Raw genomic sequence first — 18,321 nt, forward strand, 5'->3', positions numbered from 1 at the left:
ATTTCTACACCTCCTATGGTTCAGATATATAAACATGAATGGAAAAGACTCAAGTTGAAGCAAGGAACGGCCACATTTGAAGCATGTGATTGGGTCAGGGAAGTTAATGGCACCTAGTAAGTAAAGTTTAAGCTACTGTAAAAAGAAAAGTTAATGAACATTTCATACACACATTTCCATTCAGCCATCAAGTCAGTAATCAATCCCAAATTTAGTCTACTATTACAATGACTAAACCCAGAACCAGTAAAACAACTCAGCCAGTTGCATGTTTTCCAAATACAACTTTGCCATCAAAACAAAATGGGAATTAAGAATCAAGCCACTGTAACTCAAAGAAGAATCACAGCCCAAATTCATTTCTGGATCACAAACATTTCAGTAACAAACCAGTAACAAAGCAACAAAGTTAGTAACACAAGGCTGTGTACAAAGCTGTAAAGCTAAAGCACCTTTTGCAAACCAATTGGAGTAACCAAAACAACTCTCAGAATAAACAGTGCTGTCCAAAAAACCTTCAATCCATCAGAAGTGCAACCTCGCCCAACAGGAATCTTCAACATGATCTAAGACTCCTGATTCAATTAAAAGTTGAGGCTGTTACTGGGACAAGAGCTGTGTGATTTGATGTGGGTTAGTAAGAAAGTTTTATAGTATCAATCCTTTCCTTGCAGGTAAGAGTACAGAAAGGTAAAGCTTTGGCTGTGTTAGTTACAAATAAGATGAAGACAAACTATAACCAAACCACCAAGAAAGAAGAACAGAGAACCCCCTACCCAATCACATCGACCACTCCGTGGAGCTCAGAGTCAATCAGCATGACAAAGGAAATGGGCTCCCACAGTCTATCGCTGGCTATGATCCTCACCTGCTCCAGACCATGCTTATCCAATGTGTACCTCAACAGCTTGGAAAAAAAAGGAGAGCAAAGAACAGAGAGAAAGGACAAATAAAAAAAATGTTTTTCAAATTGTCAAAATTTTATATTGAGAAAGGCAGCATCTTCTTCAGCACTAGCTGCAAAAACTACTATGCTTCAATTCATGTTTTTGTGACTTGGACAACTGTTACAACAAACAAAACAAGACTGTCAAGCACAAAGTGACTTCAAATGACACCTTCTTTCTCTACCATACTGAATCCCAAAATACATTATAAAAGGAAAAATTAAAAATGTTTTGTTCTTCTTGCAAACACAAAGTATCAATAAAGACATAGCATATCACATTTCATGCAAAATACTCTATTTGCAGATCAGCCACATAGATGTTACAGCGCTGACGGTTAAACTACCACATAAAAGGACCACATACAGGGCAAGGACAATTGAACTATAATTTATAAACCTTGCAAAAGCACAGTAAACATTTCATTAAAAAGAGGAGTTGATTCCCCCTACTCTCTCTGCTAATCAACTATTACAATTTAACAGTGAAGGAACCACAAATTAGATGAGCTCTTCCTAAACACAAGTAACAAAACAAACAAGAAAAACACCAGACATATACACTTTATTACCCAACTGTGTTTATTTCAATCTTTAAAATTGCAACTAATGTACACTTCCCTAGAGATTTTTGAGGCCTTGAAAGTCAACGAAACAAATCTAGAATGTCACATAACATCAAGTCTAACAATGCAGTTTCTTGAAGTCCAGAGGTCCTGTAACAGTAATTGCTGTACTTGTAAATTCGTGTAACATCAAACACCTAACTATCTTCAAATCATTCTGTATATTTCTACCAGATATAATCTTCTCTAACAGGCCACACTATCTGCAAAAAACAGTACTGCACGATTTTTCTTCCACAGACTGGAATCTGAGCTAGGTTATGTACAGTCAGACATCAGCCTGAAACATAAAGATTTTCTCCCCTCAAGTTTTAAGGACTTCAGCTGAACACGTTGGTACTACTAACATTACTAACAGTATACTTCTGTGTTTTACTTTCCCATTACATCTTGCATTAGAAAAAGCATTTGGCTTGCAGACTCATACATAAAGGTTAACGTATTTAGCAATTAGGGGAGGTTCCTGCTGACTAGAGAAGTTTTAATGTTCGTCTTCAAGAAGGATCTGTAAAACTACAGAGCCATCAATCTAGCCACAGTCCCCAGGAAGGTTACAGAGCAAGTCTTCCTGGAAGCCATGTCAAAGCACTAGAAGGATAGGAGGATAACTGGGAACAGCAGCATGAATTTAACAAGGGCAAATCATGCTTACAAACATGACTGCTTTCTACGTGGTGATTATCTGTACAGGCAGAGTGAAATCAGTAGATGTCATATACCTTGACTTCAGCAAAGTCTTCCACCGAGGTGGATAGAGAACTGCTGTCAGGGAGCAGATTGCTAGCAATGCCCCCATAGGCTGATATTAGGACCAATATTGTTTATGTCTTTAGTAAAACTCTGGAAATTTACATTGCGCTTTGCTTGCAGATACAGCTTTTACTTTTTCTGTTAAGCTGTCTAACTTAACCCATGAGTTTTCTCACTTCCACCTTTCTGATTCTTCCCACATCCCATTTACCTTTAATCTACCACAGATATCCTTCAGATTACAAATGGCATTTTAGGCAGGGATAAAGTTCCATGGGGAACAATGGTATCAAGGTAAAAATTACCTGATGCCAAAAAGAAAAAAAAGGAAAACAGAAAATTAATTGAAACACAAAGAAAGGGAAAGGGCAGTTATTTTTTGTGTATGGATGCCAAAGCAATAATTTCAACTATTTTGAAAATTTCTAAATAAAACAATATAAATTTAATCCCACATTTCCATTCCACACTAAAAGAACTAAAAAAAGTCACAGAGAGGGTTATACCTGAAAAGACATTACAAAAGAATATGCTGAAAAGGATTTCTGAGGAAAGAATTAAAGACTATTTAGGAAAACAGACTAGTAGATTTTGCAAACAACTAGACACATTTATCTAAGAGACATAAAGATAAGTATACTTTCAGCAACTTTCTGAACCTGAAGGACAGACACGTAAATACTATTATCTTTCACTAGGTCAGCAAGAATTCTCTTTAGTAGTTAGCACCCTTAAGTCAGCATTGGTTGAGAAACATGGTGTTCTCATTGTGTACTAGCCCTAATTTCTTGAGAGATAACAAAAACGCTGCACAGGAAGACATAACTCTTCATTTTTTGTGATCAGTGGTGGTGGGAGAGTTGGGGAAAATCTGTACAACATTCAAGAAAAATCTCTGACAAAAAGAACCTTCATTTTAAAGAACAAATAAAACATGTCTGTGTTCTAAAGGCACAAACAAAAACAACTACTCCTACCCTTGATTCTGTTAAACTCCTAAAGAAACAAGAGCCATACACAGTCAGTGCATTCATTCTTCAAGCTGTATTGTCATGGAAACCATTACTAAAACATTTCCTCAGGCTCCGTAACTTGCTGAGCTGCAAGTTCTTGCCTAACCTAAGAAAGTTTAAGTTTTTTTCAAACCAAATGGGTTACTCAATGCTGACACTACAATAGGTATTTCTCAGGCAGCCACCTTCAGGCGATTGGTGTTTACAAGCTCAACACATATGAAATCAGTTTCTTTGTAAAATCCCTGCTTAACTGACTTGTGCTATAACCCTTGAACCATCCATTAATTTAAACTATGATGAGCATATCATACTCTCTTACATTACAGGATAAATGGTACATGAGTGACCACAAGAATGTTCTTATCACAGTAAGGTTAACAACAGATAAACAAGTTACCAAATGTAACACACGTGAGCAATTCATATCTGAATAGGTAATTTCCACTGGGAACATGTAATTCTTTAAAAAACTATGTGTAATTTAGAGAAAACAGAGATAACAAAGAAAGCAAGAACAGCAGAATAAGTACCAAGCCAGTTGCCAGAAGCGAGCTAGTAAGAAAGTGTATTGTGGAACAAGAGTGAAGGCAAACAACTGAGCTGACATTTGCTGAAACTCCAACAGAAGGCATTCCCAGCTGCCGAAATTGAGAAAGGCTGTATTAGTTTACAAACTTTGGGTGTTTGTTTCTACTTCTATGTTACTGTCAGTGCATGCATTTCTAATACTACCTGTTATCAGATATAAGCAAGAAATAGAAACTTCTAGCTCTAGGATATGACCAGAAAAATTTCAGCTGCAGCCACAGAAAGTCCCAGGATGGTAAGTTCCACTGTGAAAGTTCAAGTTCACCTGAAATTAAAACCAATTGCAGACCAAGAAATCAGTCCTAAGGTTTTTCTGACTTAGAAGATGCACATGCAGATTAGTTAGAAGTTTCCTGTCATTTGCTAGTGCTAAGAAGCCTAAAACACAGCTCTAAACTGGACACTTGAAAGAAATGATGGAAGAGTGATAAGGTCAGCTTACACGTACTAAACTGAAAGAAGAGAGAAAGACAAGAAAGAATAATCCATCACCACTGTACACAATGATGAAAAAAATGGAAACAGCTAGGAAGTATAAAAAAGAATATATGACTCTTGAAAATGGAGATGAAGACTTACAGAAAGGAAGCAATAGCAATGTTTAAAATGCCTCCCTTCTCCCACACTTACCCAACTACCTCAATAGCATCATTAAGATAGGGATCAACTATCATCTCTTTTGAGACGTTCCAATCTCCATCCGCGGCGATGATGCCAATGTTCCATAGACCCAGTCTGTCCAAAGAATGTCGAAGCACCTTAGTAACAGATAACACCACTTAAAGTACAGCCTTCATCAATGAGGCAACATGAAAATTTAAGACTGAAAACAAGAACTGTAAAAAGAGTCAGTGGAAGCCTATTTTCAGACCAGGATGGATAAGGAAAGTTCTCACTTCTCAAACAAAAGCTATAGTGGCAACTAAGACAAAGTTAATGGTAAGTATTTTTAAAACTGAAGGATTATCATTGACACTGAGACAGTCATTACACAAAAATGGGCTTCTCATCACTTGAATAACTTTTGATACCACATGTGCATACATATACTCCACTTGGACACTGTCAACATACTGACTCCATTGCATGCATGTAATTCATTAAAAAAACTAATGGATTTATCATAAAGTCAGTCATGTTAAGCTGATCTAAAAATGCAGCTGGCTGAAATGTGGAAGTGGACATACCTCCCCAAGTGATCAGAAGTGAAAGTTAACCTGATCCAAAAAAAAACTGTATTGAAAAAACAGGGATTGAAGTTTTAAAACAGAAAAGACCTTCTATCCACGCAGCTCTCTAAGAAAACAAATCTTTGCCAAACACCTGTCCTGTTGAAGTGAAGAGCACCTAAACATTCTTTTCACTGCTCATTTTACTGAACAAAAAAACCTTTATGTTTTAAGTGTTTAATATTTAAGTTTAAACACTTCTTGGTTCTCATGTTTCACTAACTTTCATGGAAAGTAATGAATAAAACTAGAATTACATATTTACAACAAAACTGAGGGCAACCAACTTTTAATTCAAACACACCAGCAGAAAAGAACTCCTGTCTTTCCAGCTTCTCCTTACTATTTCACTGTTAAAGATGATAAACAGCTCACATTTGTCTGTGGAATTTCTTAGGTAAAAATACACCCATGCAAAATATACCCAGCCTTAAGAGTTAAGAATGAACCATACTTAGAGAGGGCTGGTATTATCTGAAAACTCAAATCAGAAATTAAAAAAAAAATTTAAAAACGTATTTTCTGCAGCTTGCACATACAGCTGCATCTGAAAAATACCCACACCACTCCACAGTCTAAAATGCTTTTTTCAATCTCAGCTATAAAGAAATTACGCACTGTGTGCTGTGTGCATGCATGAGAGAGATTTTGCTACTTGATTCTAAGATCAGTAGGCATGAATCCTTAAATAATTTCTTGTAATAGCCCTCTAGCAATGTGAAGAAGAATATGGAACATTTCTATTTTTCATGTAGTCAAATAAGGACAGAAATCAAAGTCTAAGGGTTGATGACAATCAAAGCCTAAATCTAAAACTATTTAAGACATAAAACTTATTAAGAAGAAGAAAAGCAGAAATGGAAGTTCAGTTCAGCTGTTTTAAACCTCTAAAACACAAAGTATACCAGAAGAAAAATTCATAATACTAGAAAGTCCTTGCAATTTAAAGCTTTCTAGCTACCTAGACATTCAGAAAAATTGCCTAACCACAGAGACAGATCAGAATAACAAAACGAACGGTTGCAGAATTTCCATGCTGAAAGAGAAGTACCAAGACACAGAACTGCATGCACCCAAAATGTACTCCACAATAACATATGCAGAACAGTTCTCCCACACCTACTCTACATATAACTGAAAGAACAGGGTCTTCTTGAACAAGAATTTATAAGCATTAGAATCCCCATGTCTTTTTTCTTTTTTCTACTTAATAAGAAACATAACTAGTGCCTTAGTGGATGAAGTATCTAGAATAATGTCTTACAAGTAAAAATTTAGCCAGATAACTAAGAGCTTATCTGTGATGTATTTAATAGGAGTTACAGAAAATGTTTGGTGTGCAGCACCACACTTCAGTAAATTGACCTCTTGTGAAATGGCCGACTGCAAATAGAACTGTCGTGCTGATAAGAGAAGAGGTGCCAAGCGACACTGTAAGAGAATGAATGGTGAAACAGGTGTTCAGTAAAAAACCTCTCATCAGTTAACATACAGTAGAAGGAAGGCCAAAATTCTTCAGTAAGTATTTGGGTGATTTTAAGGTAAAATTTTAAACTGAATGTTCAGCTCTAGAAGCCAAAAGCTCAGTCTCAATTCAACAGCATTCGAAAAGCTATAAAGTAGAATGTTGCACCTAGACTCAATAGTTTATTCTCCATATTCTTTCTCCCCATATGAGGAAGCCAAGACAAAGAGATGAGAAAGTCTCCAGGCAACATGACATAGATTAGGGATTGTTCAGCCTGGAGAAGAGGTTCTGGGGGACCTAGCTGCTGCCTTCCAGTACCTAAAAGGAGACTACAAGAAAAGATGGAGAGGGACTTTTTACAATAGCATGCAGTGATAGGACAAGGGGAAATGGATGGGAATGCCCCATCCCTGGAAGTGTTCAGGGCCAGGCTGGATGAGGTTTTGAGCAACGTGGTCTAGAGGAAGGTGTCCCTGCCCATGGCAGGTGGAACGGAACTGGATGATCTTTAAAGTCCCTTCCAACATAAGCCATTCTATGATTCTCTAAGTCTTACTTGCTTTTAAGAAAAGGTAATGCTATTGTGTTTTAGCCTCAAAGCAACAACAAGGAAAGGAACAAAGCAGGAGCTTGTGCTTAAGATTCCACTTCAAGACTATGTAACAAACTGAACAGAGTTTTCAAAGCAGGGCAGGGTGGGGCTGCAGGAGCATTCAGCAGGGAGAAGTATCAGAGCTCTCTCAAGGTTGGTTATGTGAAATACTGTATTCCTCCAGCTTTTTAGAACGAAAGGTACTGAATTTTGCAAAGTTAAAAACAGAGCTTTTACTGTGGTTTTATATCAATATTTAAGGGTACTATAATCACAGAACCTAGCTATTTAAGCAATTCTAGATCTTGGACTTCTAGCTATATCCAAGCTGGTATAAAGATGATACAAGTTTCTATGATAGCAGCATCAACTGAAGCTTCCATTAAAATTTACAAATCCTAACATTTAGCATACACTGACATGCTTAAAGTTCAAAATAACAGTTTCAGACACACAAAATAAACAATCTAGATATCTGACCATGTTATCTCTCCATGCATACAACTAGAAGCAACAGAGTAAGCAATATAGTTGCAAAATTAAAGTCCCTTTCCTATGCAGAAATTCAGAAAAGCTAATATTTGCATATGGTAAGACAAGCATCTCACTTCACAGAAATAAGAAAAGAATACATACCTTAATGTATTTGCTACTAAATGCCCTTTCATTCCATATCTATAAAGGAAAAGTAAAATCCATTTAGAAAAATCAGGATATGTCAATGCAGAATTAAAGATTTTATTTATATATATGTAAGATTATAGAATCCACTAATCAACTCCATGGTTTCCGTGTGCTAGAGGAAAGTGCAGGTTGGTTTTGTTATCGGCTTTTCTGGGGAAAATTCTGTATGAAAGTTCATAGTAGCCGCTTTTTTATCTTTCTCTAAGGTCCCCTGATTGCCTTCTCACTGACAAGAATGCTAGAGCTGCTTGAGCTCTACAATGGCAGCAGTGTTACATTACCAATGGCTCTACAGTTTGCTAGGAATTATTGAAAAACACATTGTGGCTTTAAGGTGTGGCCTAATGAATGAGCCCCTGTTGCAATACACAGACGTAAGAGAGAGAGAATAACTCACATGTTGAAGAAATCAATGAAGCTTACCATTCTTTCTATTTTACACAAGACTACATCCAAGCTTGAACACAAAAGAGGTCCAGCAGATTTTAAGTAAACAGATATAAAATGTGCTAATTTGTAAAACTCCATCTTTCATGGAAGGAGCTCAAAATTCAAAAGCAGGAACACTGGTCTTCCTTTCTACCAAACCCCCTGGCCCATAAAACACATAGGCAAGAAACCTTGTTTCTTTCTTTTTTTTCTAACCACAGTATGAACACTGTGACTCACCTCTAAAGGTATAGATTACCCAATGATGTACAAGCAGACACTTTCCTGCAGATGGGGTAAGTACAATTGATTTTGATATTTCTACATTTTTCTATAAATGTTAACATGTCACTTCAGAAATGAGCCAATCTAAACATTACTTACTGAAAAGCTCATCTATCATAAAGCAAATAGTGATACAGAACACGTACTTACAGCAAAAGGAGTGGTAAAGGCTAGCCATGTACTATTATAACACCATTAACATTGTTTTGACAGTTTCTGAGCCTTCACAAACCTCTCACTGATTTCCTGTATTTCACATTATACCCACAAAGAAATCACACAATATGCAATATCACCACACTGCCTGGAGAAGCAGAAATTCCCTTTTCTTAGGAGAGTATTTAGAAGGCCAATCACTGTGAAGTAACAACACAGAAGTGAACATTACTCAAAACACATGAAGTGCAGAATTTACCTTCTACTCCAAGGGCATAGGGCAGAGAAAAATGTAACAGCAATTGTTCTCCCTGTCCCCACAACTGAATTGCTGAAGTATCACTATGTTACCCACAGTGCAAGACTGACCCAAATGAAGTAAGCCAGCAACATCAAGCAGGATGCATTCCAAAGGAGATACAGGTGAGATACACCTTCCCACATTACAGAAGAAAGGTCAGACTTCTGAGGGATGGGAACCACAGTTTTAGAAGCTTTGTTCTGGACTGCTGAAGTGATTTTCAGCTTTTCTGCAGTTAAACTTCTCGTACCAAAACACTCAAGAGTCCAAAATAAGTGTCCAGTAAGTATAGGATTGGTTTTAGAGGAATCCTAGACAAACTTTCTTGATCAAATAATTAACTTGAAGGTTTTTTTCAGACTGTCTGCTTCTCTCTCTCATCTCCAAATTATGACATTTTATCACAGACATTCATTCACTACTTTCATATATTGCACAATAGCACAATACAGTAGTTGTACTGTAAAACATGCACCTTTATCTACTATAAATAATGCAGGAAAAAATGGAAGAAGTTGTAGAGGAATACTCCTCTGCAAAATAATAACCATATTTTATGCTTAGTCATGTTAGCTGACTCTCACAAACTGTGTTAACTGATGCTTTTTGTTATCTGGTAACTGCTGAAACGCAAGCAGAACAAACAAGGCAGAAAAGGAAAATATTTTAGAACTCTCAAATTTTTTGGTAGCTTTTTCCTAGAATTGGGAAGGTAGAAACCATTTGACACTGGTTCTGCTTTAACAGCCATCATTTCAGGAAGACTGTAAAGTAACACAACTACTGCCTTTCCCCTGGCAACAGCACCAGCCAAAACTGCAATTACAAAAAAATATAAATTTGTCTTGACACCCTCCTCTTCTTCCTCCAGTCACCAACAAAGAGAGGCAAGACCAAGATCTTAGGAGTGAAGATAGATAAAATATACTTAAAATATACAGGAGATTTTGCTTTACTGACCCCAATATAATCAATGTCCAAATCATGATACTGTTTTGCTCCTAATATCCAAGAAACAATATAGTAAGCAGTGATATCTGGATAGTCATAGGGCCAGTTTTCACCCTTCCCTATCCATCCTGGAAATGCCCAAGGTAATCCTGGAAAGAGAGAAGAAAAACAAATGAATAAGTTAAGTGGCTGGCCTACATTATTTAGTAAGTTCTGGACTGCTGAAGTGATTTTCAGCCTTTCTGAAAATTCTGCAATTTAGCAAGCTGTAATTTGCTCTACCTAAAATGAAGGAGCAGCTATGCACTTCAAACTTGCTTGGTTCCGGTGAAGACAATGAAACATAATTTATCTAACTGCAGAGTATGCTCTAATACAAATTATGATCAAGCAATTAATATCTGCTTTTTTTTTTATGAGCTAGGAAGCATTCATTACTAGAGAAAAACTGACTACATACAATCTGTCAATTTTATGGTATTAGCTCTAATAGGTTTAAAAATCCAAAGATTTTAGGATAAAAATTTACAAAGCTGAAGACAAAGGGTCATATATACAATATAAATACAGAACATAAAAAATTGTTTATCGCCTGAATATGAATTTCAGAAGACACGATGATCTGATTATAACAGAAGAAGGAAGACTAGGATCATGAAAAAGCATTTCCAAGTCTCAGCTGTTCACTCGATCTTGCAGTAAATGAGAAAAATTAATCTAACCAGATGCTGCTACGTTTCCAGCCATCTTGTATAAGATACCATAGGCTAATTTAAAAGTAAACCCTCCTTCCTTTGTTGAGAGCTTGATCTGAGGGAAGAGAGATATTATTAATAATCGTAATTAGTCATAAATAATAGGCTTAACAGAATCTGACTGGCAAATCCTGCACTAAGCCTTGCTTTGTGGCTGGATATGGTAAAGCCCCCTGGAAGATGGGGGAATTAGACACCTTTTAACCAACAGATTTCTTACCTTGTTTCATGTGAAATACATTTTGTATTTCCAAAATACAAAAATACAACCTAGGGTTCCACATTCTTTTTGCCACAGCACACACACAACTCACAATCCAAACAGGAAGACAGGAAACTCCTCTTACAACTCAACTACACATGTAGGACAAATCAGAAGACATGAACCACTATAGTGGAGAAGGGGTGGGTGACTGGTTTTTAATAAGAACATATAATCAAAAGAACTGTGTATAAGATTTACATATTTATATTTGCAGTAACTTTATCCCTCCTGATTTTTTTACTCAATTATTCAGAAATTCATCTCTCACGATAAATCATTCATTCATTGTTGCGATACACTAAAAGCACTACAGTTACTTAATATAAGCAAATTATTAGAGATTTTTTATCCTGTGCTTCTTGTTACAGTAGCACAAGATCAGGATGTTGTGCTACTGTAACAAGGTAAAAAATGGTAAGCATCAAGACAAGCTTAACAAATATTGGAGATTCTACTTTGTCTACTGCAACATCAAAACAGCTCCCCTTTAAAATGTTAATTAAGGGTCAGATAGGAAATAAAAACTCAGGGAAATAAAAAGGCATTTAAATCTAAAAGCTTTAAAGCACTTTACCAATCAGTTTAATTTTGGGGTTCCTCTTTTTAGCTTCTTTCATCAGCCACCATTCATAGCCCCGGAAGTAGTTCTCATCATTTTCATAGTGCATATGGGAGGGTTCAGTACCATCTAGGAAGGAAAGAGACAGGTAGCTCACAATTATCTTGTGTGTCATAAGCTGTTACACACCATAAGGTTTGCTGTATTGTTCATTGCCATAGTATGCAAGCACATATCTCCAACATGGTTCACAAGTTCTTTGGTATGTATTTCAAAGCAAAAGGAATAGTGAGAGGTAAATGCAAGATTTGCCACCCTTCGTTCTTAGCATATTAATTTAGCATGACTTTCATATTTTTATTTTGAAGGGTCTTTGCCTGCTTTTAACATCAGATGTGGTTAACTATTAGGCATTTTTTATCCCTAATAATGATAACACTAAATCTATATTCACTATTGTCTCATCTCTTGATCTTAACAACCACTAGGAAAGTTACAGCATTAAGATTAAGAGGAAAAAAAATAATTATACAAGCAAGTTATCTCTAAACCACAAAACAAACAAAAGAAGGTTATAGTTTGTTTCTTTTGTGCAAGGCAAGTCCAGGGAGAGAAAAGAAAGGAACCACCACGATTTTTTTCAATTACAGGAAAGAGGTTGGGTTGGTTTGTTTTTTCTACAGTAAAATATCTACTTTATAACTTTCATGGTGTTCTGTGACAGCAAGAAAAGGTTTTGGAATTGAATGCTATGTATTGAATCTCCTCAGGCAAAGGTAAACAAACTAAAAAGGTGCAAAAGAATCAGTGTTGCATAGGAAGTCATTACACACAAAAGTCAAGTAATAACTTGCGTACATGACTTCAACAATTACGCAACTTACGTTAAATTATATGCGGAGACCTCTTCTAATGAGACTTTGTTTTAAATGAAGCCTGCTGAAACAGCATATTTCATCACAGAAAATAGGATTGATTTTTCTACCTTACTAACACACGCCTATATGTAAGTTTGTCAGGGACATAGAACAATAGGATTCCGTATTTAGGCTTCACATTACATTTCAGATTAATTCCTGATCACACCACTGAGGCCAGAAGAAGAGCTGCAGTCTAGTGCATTGAGATACATGCACCTTATTGTTCTCCTTTCAAAACCTGGAAAGCCATCACACAAGTATGTGACATTCCCCTTAGCCAGCAGTAAGAGTGTCTGAGGAGGAGGTCTGTGCATGCCTAAAGATGACTCCATTCCCCCCCAACCAGCAATTCATTACCAAGCTCTTAAACCCAGTGTAATACTTTTCAGCATGTTAACTTTTGTGAAGTAAACCCAAGAATGAAAAACAATATCTAATGATAAAAAACACAGACATCACGAGATAAAAATGCATATATACAAATATATATATACATACAAGCATATATACACAAACATATATACATACAAACATATACACATATATACATGTATAAGGCCAAAACACCAGATTCTATGCTCTTTATTTATTAACTGTGACTGGTTTTAAGTCTATTCCTGATGTAGCCAGATCTGAGAATAATACAAAAAAAAAAAAAAAAAAAACAAAAACAAAAAAAACAAAACACACTACCATACCACCTGTAGTCTCTGCTTCTCAGCTTTTTGGTCACAAACAGTTACTAAATAGTTGCTCCTGTATGTAAATGTAGTAGTAGGTAGGCTAGGCAAGTTACATCAAGACATTTTCATTTGCAACTCTTCCCAGGAAGAAAAAAAATACTGCCCACTGCCAGCCAATGGCACTCCAGTGAAATGTTGCAGCTAATTAAACCAAAGAAATGTAACTGCTTCTGATCAGATGTTCTCACATTTCGTGCTTTTAAGAAATAAACTACCTAGTATTGCAAAACTGGTGTTGGGGGAAATGCTCTGCAATTCAGAAACCTTCGACAGGGGGAAAAAAAAGAACTCATTTGCTCTAGAATGCAACCTATTAACCATATGACATGAGAGCTGCTTCCAGAATGTTGGTGTAAATCTCTCTTGTACAAGTTAGCAGCCATTATGCTTTTTTGCAATTTCAGTACAACTGTCTCCATGCCTCAGCTCCCTGTGCAGCACATGTTACTTACAGCATCACTGAAACAAGAAATTAAATGCTGTTCATGCAAAATCCATACCTGTTGACTGTGCATCACCTCCAATCTCTACCTTGAGAATATGTAAAGAAGCACCAAAATTTGGCTAGGGGAAAAAAAAGAGACAAAAAACAGACAGAGTCCTGCTGTTAATAAGAAGAATGAGGTAAGTGTACAATTCTGAGCATGCTGAAAATGTAATATTCTTACTTTTTTAAACACCCATACAGATGTAATGAGAGATTATATACATTTTCAAGAAAATCCAGCAGGATAAATAGCACACTGATCTTTAAACAGTTTCATTGACTCTTGCACCATTGACAACCCTTCTCCACAACAGTGCAGATTTTAAATAGGTTATGCTCAAAAAATACTAAAGCACTATTAAAGTAGAACACAGAATATATGAGGAACACAGCAGTATTTTAATGTTATTAGAAGTCAAATTTGTTTTCTTTTAAAATCAAATTATTTAAGCTGGTATTTTTGTAAATAATTTATTATTTGTTGTAAAGGGTTACCCTGTTCATGTGAAAGAGGTCATAAATAATCTGTTAACTACAGGCAGATAGGCAAGAACCCACCACACTGGAAAACAATTGTCTAGTCCACTATCCCCCTCCCCTGGCATATGACTGGTGGAGCCAAATATAAAACTCAAGTTCATACAGGTGATTCTACTTCTTCCAGCCATTAGTGGCTTAAGAGTTACTCAAGCCAGAAGTTACAATTAATCATTATTTTAATAACCACTAATAAGCTGCCCTCCTCCATGGAATTACCCTAGCATAATATTGGTATCTAAAAAAATGTTTTAAGACATAAGAACACAATTTGATTTTTAAAAAATGCTGCATAGATGACATGTCTTTTGGCTTACAAGTTTGGGATTTTTGTTTGCTTTTAACAGCAAAGTAAATATGTCCAATTTACCATTTCTCTTTTTGACATTTTTTAAACTTCTAACACATTTGTTCTCCCATTCCCATCATGAAAGTTGACTGACACTAAAAGATAAGGAGAATGAGGCAAGGTATACAACTCCCAGATACGACAGTTTAAGAGGTTTTGGTAAAAGAACACATCAAAAACTCTTTGAAAATCATGATCTCTCAGCTAGATTTTCTTTTACCACATGCCTATTCAGAACACTCATATTAGTAACACACAGCTGTAGTCTCAAAAAAACCATCAGGTTTGATCCCCCAGGCACACATTATGCCTTACTCTACCTTGAAAATTAATTCTTTAAACTGCATGGTAAATTATTTCCCTCCAGCCATCTGGATTACATTACTTGAAAGTGACATGACATCCTCTTCCAGCAGAGTAATTTACAGTGCCAAAAGCAAAACAAGCTATTAATGTCCAGTGCAATAATCTTACCAAATATTAAGTTGGGTAACTCCACGGGTTACACTTGCTAACTAACACAGCTTACAAACCAATGACATTCCTACACCTTCTAGAGTCACTGCAGTTGTACTTGAAACTAGTTTGGAATAGATATGCTGTTACAAACGTGCAGTCTGCACATTTTTATGCTATGTTAGACCCGCTTACTTCAATCACTATGAACAGCTAAACCCTCCACTTTAGCCACAGAAACAACTTCTCATTTAGCCCACATGAATGATCAAATACAAGGTTAAATACATTTTCAAAAACATATTTTCAAAACATATTGTGACAACATGAAAGGAATTTTCTTAACAATATGAAGGGACAGCCCTGAACAAAATCCTGGTTGTCAAAAACAACACCTAAAATTTAAGGTTCTGATAACAATCAACATTAAAGTCGATGCTTTAGAAGATGAGATTTTTGTCTACTTTCAAGTAGCACTGAATATACTACAGGAGTTCCAACATTACACACTAAGAAATTCTGCATGAAATTAAACATTACTGTAGCAGTGAAACCAACCTTACCTTGAACAGGTAATCTAAAATCTGGGAGCGATAAGGTTCTTGGTAGTTCACCAGGAGTCTAGATGTGGCCTAAAATGGACAGAAAACATGACAATATGAAAACACAACTTTCAAAGATTTAACTACATCCCAGCTTTTCAGGCTAGGCCTTTCACAGAGCTAATAATTTTCACAAAAATAATTATAGCACCTGGAACTCAGCTAAGCCTCTGCATAAACTCGTTTCTAAGCCTTCAGCTGTGCATTTCTGGTTTCACAGGTTGCAACTGCCTTGTACTCCAGTTACCTGGAATTTACTGCAGAGTCCAGAGAATAGAGAAAGAGATCACACGGCCTTAGGACAAGCAAAAGGCAGCTCCGACCCAGCACTATTTCTCACTCAACTCTCCCTGCTTTGGCTCACCATACACCAAAAGCAAGGGGAGCTCCAGGGCACAGAGGAAGGAGGCCAAAGCAAGCATCTCAGCAGGTCGAAGAGTGGTTAAAAGCTCCGGGAATCTCACGGCTCTGCTGCCTGGACCACAGGAAAGACAACGAGCGGCTGTGGCTCGTCCAGCATTTCAAAACGCAGGGACTATTAAGACCCTCTACATAAAAACCCACCCTGGCTTAGCTCTCCTCCACCGGCACCCAGGACATGGCACCCCGAAAAGCCACTGCACGGGCGGCCGGAGGGCTGGCGCAAAGCGGAGCCCGGCTCCATCACCCCCGCAGCCGAACCACTGGCCGCACCGCTCCCCTCAGCGCCTCCAGGCCTCGCCCGCCGAGCCCCGCTCACATCGTGTGGGTGTCCCCACTCCCCGTCAGTCCTCAGGGCTCCGCTCCGCGACACCCCCGGCCCAGGCTCCGCCGAAGCTACCACAGGCTCCCACTGACGGGACGCCCAGCCCAGGCGTCCCTTGCCGCGCCGAGGAAGATACCAGCATCGCAGCGCTGGAGGAGCCGCTCACCCCGCCGCCGCTGACAGCCCCGATCCCGTCGAACTCCCTGCCCAGCCCGTCGGCATCGTCCAGCACGTAGGTGGCCGCCAAGACCGGAGCGGCACCGACCCTGGGGGGCCCCGGGCCGCAGCTACAGCCAAGCAGGATCGTGCCCCAGAGCAGAGCCGCGCAGCCCATCCCGGTCCAGCTCCGCTCCCGCCGCGTCCTGCGGCCGCCCTGACCCTGCCGCGCCTCCGCACTGCCCGGCAACGCGCGGCACGTGAGCGCGCCGCCTGCCCGCCCCGGGGCGGGGCGGTGCGCCCGGCGCCGCCATCTTGCTCAGGGGAAAGGAGGGGTCCGGAAGGCTCTCAGCCTTTACGGGCAGCCCCGCCCGGCTGAAGGCAGCAGTTGCCATTTTGAGAAAGGGCAAGGCAGGCCGCTGCGGCGTGTGCCGCCATGCCGGAGTTGGGCACTGCGCAGCGACCGAAGCTATGGCGGGGCCAGCCTGGGTGTGGGAAAGCTGCATGGCTGTGAGGCGAGGAGGGCTTTGTGTGGGAGCGCGGCAGGAATGGCGTTCAGTGTAGCGTGAGCAGCCGCGCGTAGGGGCTGAGTCAAGCCGACTCTCTTTTTCGGGGCCTCTGCCTCTCCTTTTTGGGGCCTCTGATACTTGTCCCGGGCGAGGAACGGCGTTTCCTAGTGCGTCATTCCCAGGCCCTCCCTGCACCTCGCAGCCAGTGTCCTGGGTTTGCGCCGCTCTCAGGCTGCCTCCAAATCCCCTGACGAGTCGGCACAAAGCGGCGCTTTGAAGGAGCACATTCAAGCGCCCCGCGAGAAGGACCTTTGATCGCCGCAGGGGCAGAGGCTGGGAGCGGCCCCGGGCCCCGCGCCAGGCCCGCAGAGGCCCTGCCCCGCAGAGGTTGCTGGCAGCCCCGCTCCCTTCCCGGGGAATCCCAGTGGTCGCCAGTTAGATCCGCAGCTGCGTCAGCAGGTCACCAGAGAGGGATGCTGAACGTGGGGTTTAAGTTATGATTGGCGGAACGAGCCTGTTCACGCCTTCAGGGGTACGCTGTAGGGCAGCCGCATCAAAATGTGAGCAGCTGAGCCGCACGCCAAAAATTTCCGTGAGGTTTGGCGGGGTATTCCCTCAGACTCCGCCTCATGCAAGCATTCGGCTCGGAGGAAAAGTAACCTGGAGATCGGCGATCAGCTTGATTATCCTATAAAAATTCATAATGGGGAACTGTCTTTTCTATTGACCTCAGTATTTCATAGAGGAGATGCTTCATGTGCCTAAAGGTGGAATGAAGCATGAGGCGATGCAGTGGCTGATGTCCTGCGTCGAGTAAGAGCTGTGAAAAAGCTCAGGTTTTGCACGTTTCTAAACATGAAGAATGCTGTTATTCGAGCCTCGGCACTCTTGTCATTGATCTAATGTCTCAGTGATGACATTACCTGACTGACGTTTCCTGTTGATTTCTTTTTAAATAGCAATACCAAGCACTCACAAAACATTTTGCACTTTACAGCAATATCAAGCATTAACTAATGAACCTGCTCACACCCAAATGAGCTATATGATACCATTATGACATGCAGAAGGACAGAGTGACTTCCTCAGGGCTACAGTGAGTGAGTCAGTGCCAGAGGTAGAATTATGCTCCTGGTCCTATTTCACATTCATTCCAGCAGACTGTACGGTTTTGCACACCTGGAAGGTTTGCAAAACAATCATGAATTATTAATTTA

At 39.3% G+C, this 18,321-nt stretch overlaps 1 protein-coding gene across 3 annotated transcripts in view; it reads right to left on the reverse strand.

The window, feature by feature from the left end:
• Positions 1-16,857, reverse strand: part of GALC (galactosylceramidase) — a 32,870-nt gene extending 16,013 nt beyond the window's left edge. Inside the window, exons 1-7 of one of the 3 annotated variants that reach the window (XM_042047177.1) lie at positions 16,606-16,857; positions 15,656-15,724; positions 13,764-13,827; positions 11,616-11,729; positions 10,031-10,170; positions 7,852-7,890; positions 4,557-4,684 (exon numbers count right to left, since the gene is read on the reverse strand). In XM_042047177.1, coding sequence (XP_041903111.1) covers positions 4,557-4,684; positions 7,852-7,890; positions 10,031-10,170; positions 11,616-11,729; positions 13,764-13,827; positions 15,656-15,724; positions 16,606-16,773 — 722 coding nt within the window. In that variant the 5' untranslated portion in view covers positions 16,774-16,857. Of the gene's footprint in view, positions 1-776; positions 908-4,556; positions 4,685-7,851; positions 7,891-10,030; positions 10,171-11,615; positions 11,730-13,763; positions 13,828-15,655; positions 15,725-16,575 lie in introns of all 3 variants that reach the window. The other 2 variants (XM_042047175.1, XM_042047176.1) reach the window with 2 other exon arrangements.
• Between the last annotated feature and the right edge of the window lie 1,464 nt (positions 16,858-18,321).

The sequence above is a fragment of the Corvus kubaryi genome, unplaced genomic scaffold (genome assembly GCF_017639235.1).
Source record: "Corvus kubaryi isolate FWS band 111438036 unplaced genomic scaffold, C.kubaryi_AGA036_p1.0 66, whole genome shotgun sequence".
Classification (NCBI taxonomy): Eukaryota; Metazoa; Chordata; class Aves; order Passeriformes; family Corvidae; genus Corvus; species Corvus kubaryi.